This window comes from Trypanosoma equiperdum, assembly GCF_001457755.1.
Source record: "Trypanosoma equiperdum strain OVI genome assembly, contig: ctg_409, whole genome shotgun sequence".
Classification (NCBI taxonomy): domain Eukaryota; phylum Euglenozoa; class Kinetoplastea; order Trypanosomatida; family Trypanosomatidae; genus Trypanosoma; species Trypanosoma equiperdum.
This window is the reverse complement of record NW_027124320.1, coordinates 4,738-16,770: the sequence shown is the minus strand read 5'-3', so window position 1 is coordinate 16,770 and position 12,033 is coordinate 4,738. Positions and strand designations below refer to the sequence as shown.

At 40.9% G+C, this 12,033-nt stretch overlaps 1 protein-coding gene and 2 pseudogenes across 3 annotated transcripts; all 3 read left to right on the top strand.

Annotated features, from left to right (window-relative positions):
- Nucleotides 1-346: 346 nt before the first annotated feature.
- On the top strand, nucleotides 347-1,873 carry TEOVI_000172000 (Trypanosome variant surface glycoprotein (A-type), putative; the record flags this gene model as incomplete). Its single annotated transcript, XM_067224910.1, has 1 exon — nucleotides 347-1,873. One exon carries the CDS (start codon nucleotides 347-349, stop codon nucleotides 1,871-1,873), a length of 1,527 nt encoding a protein of 508 aa, XP_067081011.1.
- A 4,951-nt stretch (nucleotides 1,874-6,824) lies between these two features.
- Nucleotides 6,825-8,221, top strand: TEOVI_000171900:pseudogene (annotated as a pseudogene). Its single transcript is given in 4 exon segments — nucleotides 6,825-7,559; nucleotides 7,561-8,055; nucleotides 8,058-8,135; nucleotides 8,138-8,221. Coding segments are annotated over 4 exon segments (1,392 nt in total).
- Nucleotides 8,222-10,429: 2,208 nt separating this feature from the next.
- Nucleotides 10,430-11,898, top strand: TEOVI_000171800:pseudogene (annotated as a pseudogene). Its single transcript is given in 2 exon segments — nucleotides 10,430-11,692; nucleotides 11,695-11,898. Coding segments are annotated over 2 exon segments (1,467 nt in total).
- Nucleotides 11,899-12,033: the final 135 nt, after the last annotated feature.

The window sequence follows — 12,033 nt, the reverse complement described above, 5'->3', positions numbered from 1 at the left end:
GCAGAAACTTGGAAAAGAACAATAGAATACCAGAGGAAACTGATCGCAGTGACATTTCTAGAGCAAAGCCAACTGGACACCGGCAGTCTGTGCGTGGTCTTATTTTAACAAGACAGCAGGAAGAAAGAAAATGAACAGCTCAAGGACTAAAGAAAAGGAAGAAGGAGAAGAAACGCACTTTAACGGCCAAACCTATAAAAGTGCGCAATGAAAAAGTATATTTAAGTGAAGTATATGTATTACCAACTGCGACACAAAAAAGCACAGATTATAACCTCCTTATTTCCGTCTTTTGTTAAGTGCGTTTGTTAACCTGTAAACAGAGAAAACAGACAAAGTCCGAGACATGTCGTTCGTACTGGCACTTGCATTTTTGTTCGGAATTAAACAAGCAGAAGCAGCAGCAGGCGGCGCACTCAAGCAGGAAAAGTGGCGGCCCCTCCTAACGTTCACGAGCAAGGTAGCGGCTGTACCAGGCAGAGCTTTAAAGGAAATAAACGCCCACGCAGACTATATAAAAGCAGCAGCCCAGAGGCAAGCACAAATCGCCGTTTATCTAGCTGCAAAAACCGACCAGACGGCACTGGCAGCCTACGGGCCATTTCTGGTGGCCATGGCGGCTCTACAGCAACACAATATAGATGCAGCAAGCGACGTGAATGCAAAAGCCATAAGGGCAACAGCCGCCGAAGAATTTGTAAGAGGTCATATCGCGGAATTCTTTGCAATTGCCGGCGGTGCGCACGGCTCCGGCAGCGCTGGTTGCCTCAGCACAAACGATGAAAATAGCATCGTCAACAAAGCGGCTGCGGTCGGTGCCGCCGCAGCGTCGCTGTTGCCACCAGACGTCACACCGAAAGCTGACAATCTAGAAGAAGCAGCAACAACCGGCTTCGCGAGCCTAACAGGCAACACAGGGATCAAGCACGACGAGCTCACAAACGACGCAAACTGCAAGCTTTTCAGCCAAGGAGCAGACGGCCTAGTGGCAACAGGAACAACATCGGACACCATCGACTTCGCTGCCGGCTACCTCGGCAGGCACAAAGCGAGTGGCACAGGCGTCAACACGAACCCGTCAAACTTTGGAGACTCACGCACCCACGCCAGCGGCCGGGCGCCGGCCATAAAAGAAGCGTTCGATGCGATAACGGAACTGAAGACAATAAAAGCCAACGTACGGCAGCCAGAACTCACAAGCTACACCGAATTGACTACCGCTACAGAGCTCAAAAAAGCAATTCAAAATATAATACTGCACAAAGAGGGGGAGTACGAAAGCGGCAATAACGGAGATATAACGGCGCACATCACCAAGTACTACAAAAGCGCTGAGCAGGAATTCAAAAGTAAATTCTGGGGGAAACTCAAAGAAGTCAAAATCCCTAAGGAACTAAACAATAACAAAGATGAAACGTTGGAAGCGGTAACGGATCTTTCAACACTAGCCGCTGCATTCATTTTTTACACAAACAAAAGCAAAACTGAGTTACAAACAAAAATCTCAGAACTTGAAGCTAAAAATAACAAAGCAGAACTAAAATCAATAGAACAAATTTGCAACGGAAAAACAGATGCCGATACCTGCCGACAAGACAAAAACTGCAAGTATGATGAAACCAAAAAAGAAGAACCAAAATGCGTGCTGAGTAAAGATGGCGAAAAAGAAGCAGCAAAAAAAAAACAGCAGAGAAATCAGGAGGAAATAATGGGAAAACTTACTCCAAGTGCGAAGGAAAAGAGCAAAAAGACTGCAAATCTCCGGATTGTAAGTGGGAGAATAAAAGGTGCAAAGATTACAGTTTTCTTTTCAATAAGAAATTTTCTTGTGTTGCTGCAGCTTTCAGAGCTTAGCAGCATTTTAGCATTTTAAGTACTTTCTCTTGGTTTCATGAATTTTTTACTCTGATATGTTCTAACACTATCTATGAGAATGTAAAAAAATAGTGATATTTTGAAAGTTTTAGTAAAATGTGTATAATAGTAGCATATGGGTGTAATGCAGCATGGTAATATGGGCTAGAAATTTGGTGATATTGTAATTTGGTTACTCTTGTTTATTTTATGTATTTGAGTAGTAATTCATGGTTTTAGTTGTAGTAATATTAAGAAATGTGGGGTGTAAATACCAAATGGAAACATAAAACAGAGGCACGTAAAACAACATCAAGGGTACAATGGAACTTACACCCAAGCATCTGCAGCTTAGTCATCGTTGAGTTAAGTAAAGGGAAAAATTAGTTGTAAACAAGGTACTGAGGGAAATTCTTTCACGATAATATATTCCTGTACTGATGTAACCGAAAAATGTAGGAACATGTGTGTGTTTAACATAATGAGACGCGAGGGGTATGGAAAAATGAGTATGGAGGTTTTTTCGACCTAATTTTTCAAAACCTTTGACTTATCTTTGGGCGCAGAGACAAGAAACAGAACGCGTGAAAACAGCCAAACAGCAACAGAAGTGTTGTTGAATCAAAAAGTGGTGTAGAAATAGTAGCTTTTAGTGTTTTCTAAACGCAATCAAAATAGGAAAGTTATTAGATCGACCAGAGTGCTTCTTTTTTTTTAGAATCAACCATGTAAAATTATAAAAATACAACTTCAGAGAAATATTTAGTATATTCAAAGCGTTTAAGCTCACAAAAGTGTAATCACCTCTACCTTAACACAAAATAGAGAGCGAAAGGTAGCCAATTTCCCATAATTACTTCATACGCTACAGCTTTCTGTATTGATGGGTTTGAAGAAATCAATAATATAAAAGTTTGACGTAATCAACAACAGCAGCTATATTGTCTTTGGATCTCGCTACAATAATGAGAGAAGGAAACCCAAGATTCATGTTAGCAGAATCTCTGGTATGTACAAACCTTACGAGGTCAAAAAAGGCGCAGTAATGCAAACGACAATATTTGAAGATATATATGAAGATATTCTACAAGCAGCAAGGTTGGAAGAAGCAATCACCTACAAACGCTCCCAAAAGCGAGGATAAACAGAGAAGGGCGAAGCGATATCCGTAAAAGTAACATTAAAGTGGGTAACATAGACGGTAAAGTTAGTGGAAAGACCTGTTAAGCGACACATAGAGATAAAAATTTTATGATTATTAAGGACGGTTGCGGGGTGCGCATAATTGCAGACAAGACTCGTCAAGGACATTTTTTCGTGATTATCGGTATCACAAAAATAAAGTAACTCCTCAGAGGTACTCGACAAAGTGTAGTGGAGCTATGGACGGATAATTCTTAAATTATGGAACAGTGAAAGATGAACTCGATGCAAATGAGCGAACAATATGAAGATGTAGCTGTTTCCAAGTTAATGCGATACGGAAGCCAATAAGATTCCAGATTATTACTTTAAAACGTGTGGAAAAGTTGAAGAAAATAGAAGAAAAGAACCCAAATAAGACAATAATATATGCAATTATTTGTTTTCTTGGCGCATTGAAAAAAGCAACGAGGATGAAAGCAAGAAAAGCTCTTGCAGCAATCGACAATGGTAAAAAACTATGCCCAAAGAATTCTTTACTAAGCTTGATACGTAGCTACTTCTATGGCGCTTTCCGGTTCCAAACACTCACATGGGCTTCAGACGATGGGCAACGCAACTTTGATGTGCTTTTTACAACCAAAGCGGCTTTCCGCCTTTAATATACTCACACACGTACCTGCACAACCTAAGGTCTGGGTAAACACTATGAGCAATGCAAACAGAGCAGCAGATAACAACCAGGTAGAAAGCATTAGCAGCAGCATCGGGTTAACAAAATAGCGGACGGTCAACAACTGAAAGGCTAACACCCACCGTTTCAATAACTTTACCACATTTCCTTTGAGCACGCAGAAATGCACAGCAGACACCAGAAACACAGTAAGAACAAGAAGCAGGTTAGCGCATGATCAATCTTTTAGCTACAGCCCTGCTCATCACAGCCACCTTCCTAGATGCCGCCCCACCACCATCCCCACTGCACAGCGCCACAATAGAAACGGCGGACCCCTGCGAAGCAGCCGACTATGTACGGAACATGTTGACCCAGCTCAGCTGGAAAGTACAACTAGCAACCAAGTACGGCACAGCAGTAAGCGTAACAGAAAAACAAGATTTGTTAGCTGCCTTAGCTGCAAGCACTGAAACAAAAAACTTGTTGCACCAATAGTGGCAGCTCCAGGCACGAGGAAGCAGCAGCTGAGGAGGAACTAAGGGACGTTTTGCCCGCTGCGCTCACCAACATTGCAGTTTTGGCAAAGATAGCGGGACAACAGGGGATAACCAGTGATGTGCTGGGGACTGCGCTTGAAAGCGCGGCGGGGACGACTGTAAGCACATTTTTCAACAGCAATATGCACGCACTTAAATTTAAAACAGAAGCAAAGATGCACAGGGCGTGCCAACCAACCGATCAGCCGCGTGAGAACAAGGCAGTCGCACCGCCGACATTCGACCCAAAGACCTCAATAGCGCTGTATTATCTACAAACCACGACACAGGAAACCTCCAAAGCGGGAGAAAACCTTTTCTGCGAATCGACAGGGTCGTCCCAACAAATGACCTGCACAACAAAATCGTCGCTCACCAACTTAATGGTGAAAGTCGGCAAAATTTACAAAAAAACTGCAGTGAGTTAAAAAACTCCCACAACATTCTCCAGCGCCTACAGTGCAACACCGGCAACCGTTAGCTAGTCAATACCTCCAGTCGCCAAAGCAGCCGAACTAATAAGCAAGCTCCACACGCTGGAAGTCAAACTAAAAATTATAAGGACGGCATTCAACAGTCAACAGACGCACCATCTAACAGCAAATACGGTGTTCAGAGAGGCCGCTGGCCTAACGTAGATCAACGAATGGAGACAAAAGGATACGGATAAGCACATAACAGCACTAACACAAAAAGTTGGTGAAATTTATGGAGATTCAGACGACAAACTAAATAAACAGCTATGTTCACAGGTAGACCGTGTAGCCATTGCAGCTGAAGCGATATCCAAGGAAACAGACATTCAGATAAAAGAGATAAGAGATATCAAAAAACTCGAGCAAGCCATAGGTTTCTACCTAGAAAAACAATCACTGGCCGCGGTGCAGAAAAGGGTGAAACAACAGATAACTGCAAAAGAGACCCAAATTTTCACCACACTGTTATAAAAAGGGTGAAAGTGAGTGCGACAATGACGCCATGTGTGAATGGAAAGAAAGTGACAATGATGGAAAATGTGTAATTAAAGAAGGAGTGAAGGTGGAGAAAAAAGGCACACAAAACACCACAGGAAGAAATTCTATTGTAATTATTAAGGATCATCTTTTGCTTGAAATGTTTTTGTTCTAGCATAAAAATTTTAATAATCTTTTCTCAATATTATGAAATTTATAAAAATTTGTCTTTTTGAAACAATTTCCTAAAATATGATATATTTTAACCATTTTTGTAGAAATGTTCAAATTAGTGAAAAACGGAAATTTGTAAAAATTAAAAACTTTTGTAAATTGAGCATGATTGTGGCACAGAGATCCAAACCACTAGAATGAAACGGTATGAAAAACGGTTGGTATTCTATTTATGTTTATTTTGTATATTTTTGTATTATTCCTACAGTTTTTGTTGATATTAAAAATATCTATAGTTATAATAATAATGATAAGAAGGCGTTTTAAGTGAGTTTATACTAATATCATAATTAAAGTGATGATGCAAAGTAAATTTACGGCTAAAAAACATTTAAAGTAATAGCTAGTGAGCCGTGAGAATCAGTAAAAATGAACGGGAGAGGAGCAATGGGAATATTATGAACGATAATTAAAATTGGAAATCAGATTATATGGAGTGTCCTGTGTAGATTGAAAGACCGATATGATCATCGTACGGAAAAAGAAGGAAATGGATAATGTAAAAATACGGAATTCATAGGTCAGAAAGAATTGACTCATTTTATCACCCGCAGAAACGGAAGAAGAAGCTGCTTCGTACCACGGCAGGGAATTACAGATAGAAATGACGAAATAGGTGCTGCTAAGAGCCCCATATGAGTTTTATGAAGTAGGAAAAGTTTCAGACGATATACCGCCTCTGTCCTGCTGCATCAAAAACAAGCCATTGAACCATTTAGGGGAGCGATAATTTACATAAGAATACATACGGACGGAGCATTGATGTAGCACATCAAGAAACTTTTAAAAAATAGTGCATTCAGGACTTCCATTTTAGAACAAGAGAAGAAAAAAGCAGCATTAACTAAGCATAAAAACGGGACATGCTCAAGGGCATGCGCAAAACAGAAGTGTTCGTGTTATATCGTCGTCGAAGATGCATCCCTACAGCAGTAGTTGGAGCGGAACAAATGCATACAGTAACTGCAATTAAGAGTGAATATTCTTATACCTAACTACGTGATTTTTTCTATCTACTTCTGCAAAACTAAATCGGGTGGCATTCTGAATTTCATTTCCTCTTTACTTGAAATGAGCCACTCCGTCGACGCGGAACTCCACAAACCTTTCTGAACCGACCAGCTAAACAGAACAGTCAGTTTCTATAGCTAAAGCCTGTAACGTTGTCTCGCAAGAGCTCTATAGTGCGGCAGAGACGGCAAAGAAATCAGACCGCTCCCGACAATTCTAACGCACATATTAGCGCGGAACAGACGCGGATACGTGAAAATACGGCCATAATCAGACGGCAAGCCCAAGAACAAAGTGCCTGAGCACCAAGAAGCAAAAGTTACAGCAAGGACCATAACATTTATACTCGCCGCTGCAGCAGTAGTCACAGAAAACAACAAAGGTATTAAACATACACTTTTGGTATGATACTACAAGATAGCACGGAACGTTAGATCAACGTCCAAAGCAGTAGTTTCATCATTCACCTCACGCGCAACCAGCATCCAAAACCTTCGCATCCTTAGTCTCAGACTCAAAATCTCCGCCTTACATGAAAACCAGACTAAGCAAGCAACAGCAACGATCCTGGTGGCAGCAGCTGATCATAAAGCCTCAACGCTGCAACAACAACCTCTAGCAAAAGCCTAGGAAGCGATCAAGGCTTCAAGCTACGGCCATGCCGCATCAGCTTTAATAACGGGCTTCTACGAAATGCTAGAGAGCATGAACAACGCAAACAAAGCCTATTGCCTCACAGGCCCACCGGACAGTACCGACGCCGCAGGCTCTATAAAGACCGAAGGGTGTGCGCACGAAGCAGCCGCGGACTTCGAAGCAGGCACTTTCCACAACTCTAATGCGCTAACTCAAACCGGCTTCAACGGGGCCGCAGCGATAGAAACCCCCACAGGCAACTCGTTACAAACAAAATGCGGGTTTTTCAAAGGGGCAGGGACGCAAGAATCCGACGCTGGATTTCCACCAGGAACTCCACCAATCGATCAGGTCAAAATAATTAATGGCCTTTTCAAATTAAACGCAGCCTCGGATCCCACAACGCCGGACATTACAAACGTCGGCACGGCACTTGGTGGAGAAATCAATAAATTCTGGAAAGACCTGCACACAGCAACGAAAGATTTTTTTCACGCAACCGATCGTCCAGGTAAAGGAAGTATTCGAAGAAACTCTAATTGCGCTAGGAAGCAAAACGTCCGTCGAACAACACATCAGAAACTTTTTAGCAGCGGCGAACAACACATTGCCCAAATCGGTAAAAGGTGACATGGATACCGAGTACAAGCAATACATCGGCGAAAACAACGAAGAAACAGACAAACTGTGGACGCAACTCAAAACAACCAGGGTTGTGAACCCGGAAAAAGATGACGGTTAGACAACAGAGCTGAACTCTTTAACAACGTCGGAAGTACTAGAAGGCCTTTTAGCTTATTACGAAGCCAAAGCGGCAGCAAGACAAAAACAGGAAGCGGAGAAAATAACAAAACTCAAAAATGAACTAGCAGACCAAAAAGGAAAATCACCAGAAACAGAATGCAATAAAATATTTGAGGAACCCAAATGTACCCAAGAAAAGATATGTAGTTGGCACAGGGAAGTCAAAACTGGAGAAAAGAACTGCAAATGTAATTCAAAAAATACGAAATAAAAGGGGTTACTGTGTCCCCAACTGAAACAGAAACTGGAGGAACCCAAACGTCTACAGAAAAATGCAAAGGAAATAAAAATATAAGTGTAAATCTCCGGGTTGTAAGTGGGAAGAAAAACATTGAAAAAATTCCATTATTCCTTCAAATTATAAATTTAATCTAATTGTCTTTGATTACTGTTGCTTTTGTAAACTTTTTGGCATTCTATAATTATAGGATTTTAAGAATATTTTTTAAAATTTCTAAAATTTATAACATTTGATATATGTTAACTCTTTTTTAATTAAATGTGCAAATTTTTGAAATTTTGAGAATTTTAGAAACAGTATGAAAATTATAAAATGTATAGAATATATATAATATCTAAAATATGATTTTTAAAAAAAATGTATGAGAAAGCTAACTATAGGTGAAACCTAAAAGGCGTGTAGGATTTGAAAAATTATTGCTATTAACGAAATTTACCAGCCTATTTTATTTCATTCATTACATTTATAGTATTCATGGCAATAATAGTAACAGTAATAATAAAAAATGAGGATAATGGCAGCAGTATGTCGCAATTGTGTACGTAGTAATATTAAAACAACAGTAGTGGTGATTACTACCAAAGAGACGGGAAAAAAGAAGTGACTGAGTCAATGACAAGGGTAAAGTTGGTTTAAGTGAGTTGGTGTGAAAGATAGGAAGATGAGCATTTTCAAAGAAAGTGCAGAAGGACAATAGGAAAAAATGGAGACAGAATATACGCAGTTTCAAGTAACAATATGACTATGGGAATAACCTTACTAAAGGAGATAATAAGGTGAACGTCATGGAAAGAGAGAAAGTCTAGTGTGCAGTCCAAATGGGTCGCAACGTTAAACGCAGTTAGAGAGACATTTAATTTTAAAAATCTGAAAAATACAAAATTAAATGACAGTATATCCGAAAATGCCGAGGACCACAGAATAAAATAATACTAGAAAGGCCACAGATGTCCCACATTTCCACTCGAAAATGTATAGATGCAACAAAAGAGGTGATGGTTGCGACTGTAGATTAAACATGACCCTAATATCCAGTGGTGAAGAGATCTGAAAAACAGAAGCAGTAGCAACGGAAAAGAGACTTTTGGTTAAGTGTGGGGTAATTTCTAAGTCGTCCACTTATTAAATATAGTAATAATGGCCAATATTTGTGAAAAAAATATAATATTATAGTGAGAAAATATTTTTAAAACTATAAATACTAATGAATTACTTTGGCGAGCAGAAAAAGAATAAAAATACGAATCCTTCTGGAAATGGTGCGTGTGAACACATAGAATATCTCTATGAAGTGGAGAAATTCAATGGTGATATTCAACCAATTTGTTTTTGGTATACTAGTTAGACACTAAAACATTTGAAATAGCGAGCAATTCATATAAAAGAGGTCGGTAACCGCAAGTTGAAGTGGAGCATAAAGTAAGACAATGGCAGAAACGAAGGAACTTTCAGGAGGAAAAGTAGTAATGTTTAAACGCCAGCTGGCACAAATGAACAAGGATGGAAGGAAGAATCAGAAGAACAAGCGTTGTGATCATTTTCGATGCGGTTAAATTTTTATTCTGAAACAAAGCAAGAGACGTGAAGTGGAACCAGATAGAAACCATTGCAACGCGTAAATGATATATCTTTAAAATTTGGATAAACCTCTTTCACAGTACGACGTGAACATTATTGAATAAAACTGCGTTCTTTATTACGTTTAGGCCATTACAAACAAATATGAAAAACATAGAATCGTTTGACGCGAACCAATGAAGAGACCAAATTTTGTATATTTCCAATTTTCAACAGTTTTTTATTCTTACTTGGGAGCGCCCAGCCGTCAGGATGTTTACTTATAGCGCCGCCCTTAGTCTTAGAGCTTATTTTCCAGGTGAGAATTAAGGCAGAAAGGATACATTTTAATCATTCACCGGCTGTTGATGATGAAGCTGGCGCTGATTGAGCAGCCCAGGGTGCAGCCAAAGGGGTGGATGATCTTTTTGTGCCTGTCGTGCACGTAAGACGGACCTAATTCGTCCGTCACAAAGAGAAACTCGAAAAGAACGTACCAGTTACGTCACTATTAGGTAATCATCTTCTAGTGGAGAGTGCAGCGAAGATGTAGCCAGCAGTGGCGGCACTAGTCAGTAGGAAAGAGTTCTGACCTTTAAAACTACCAATGAAAAACGGTGCGTGATTAAACTATTTCGATGTAATCGACAACAGAAACTAGTACACGTAATGCATCAAGCAAGGAAAACCAAGCCACAGCAATGGTAACGCCAATTCAAGTATTTCAATTTCAGAAATTTGATTATATACCTTTCGCCGCGTACCAGTTTAGAAGTAAAGCAAAATGCCAACAAAGATAGGTATAGCACTGGCGCTTCTAATCGCTTCACTAACAACGTCGCGAATAGCCGATGCGACAGTGAGCAATGCCATCAAAGCAACAAACTGGAAAGCAATCTGCAAAGTAACCGCTGACGCAGGCAATCTAGCAGGGATGGCGGTAACGAATATTCGAGCGCCTGCATTGCAGTTGGCGGCTGACATAAAAGCACTCTTACGCACCTTAATCTACATCGAAGGCAACTCAACCAATGCAGCTACAAAAGCGCAGAGAACAGCAGCGGCTTTCCTAGCCAGCCAAACAGCAGAGAACCTAGAATACTACTCATCAACAAGTGTAGCAACAGACGTAACAACAGCCCGAGACGCCGGCATGTTGCAAGGAGAAACGCACGAATTCATGTCTGTACAAGCAGACGGATCAACCTCAGCAAACGGCTGCATCGGCGATGACGAGTCTGGAAGCAACGCATTAGCAGGGTTTAGCGCGGTCTTAGAAGCAGACCCAAACTGTCAGCTCAGCTGGGAAACAGTAACCACGTACGACGGCACAGTGACAGCCATAACAAAAACGGGACTAGCCGGAAAATTTGCAAATGCCACAGCGCACAACGACTTCACAAGCGGAGACAGAAAATGCAAGATCAATTCGGCCGGAAGCGAATTTAAACTGAACAACGACGGTACCGGCGTCGACACATCGGGGCACAACCCCAAGATGGCAGCCGGTATACTAACCCTGGACGGCGTCAACGGCCTTCACACGGTAGGAATGGCGAACGTGGTCGGTAGCGGCGAACTACCGTACGTAAAAGCAGCAGCGACAGCCGCAAAGCGGGGGAAGCAAACGCCTAAAGCAGCGGACCTCACAACTGCAGATACGGCCTTAGCTTCAGCATGTTTCAAAAAGGCAGCTCGCAGACACATTCTTGGTAAAAAGGAAACAGCCGATGACAGCGATACCACATTGGCAGCAAAGGTCAAGGAAGCCTTTGGTAGTGACGAGAGCATCAACAAATTAATATCAACCAACGTAAACGATATGCCTATCACAGGCATACTAACAGACAACACAGATTCCAAAAGCCTGGGCCAAATAACCGACATAAGCGAGCTGCTGCGCTTGTACTTTTACTACTGGGACTTGAACAAACAAAAACTAGCTGACACCGAGAAAAAACTTCAAGAGGCAGAAGTCAAGAAAGAGCCAAAATCAGCTTAAGAAACGGAGAAATTTTGCAGTGAAGCAGGAGACGACCAAAAATCTGTAAAAACTTAAGGGACCAGGGATGTGTTTTCAACAAAGACGGCAACAAGGGTGAAAAGTGCACACTTGAAAAGGAAGTAAAAGAAAAACTAAAAAAAGCAGGCCAAGAAACAGGAGAGAAAGATAGCAAAACCAAAACCACAAACACCACCGGAAGCAATTCTTTTGTCATTAACAAGGCTCCTCTTTTCTTTGCATTTTTGCTTTTTTAAAACTTTTAGGATCTTTTCTATCTGATATATTTTAACACCTAACTTATCCGGAAATATTATTTATTTTTTTGAGCTGCCTGTGCGTGTTAATTTTTTTTCCTCCAATACAAGAAAGTAGGAGGTAGGAAA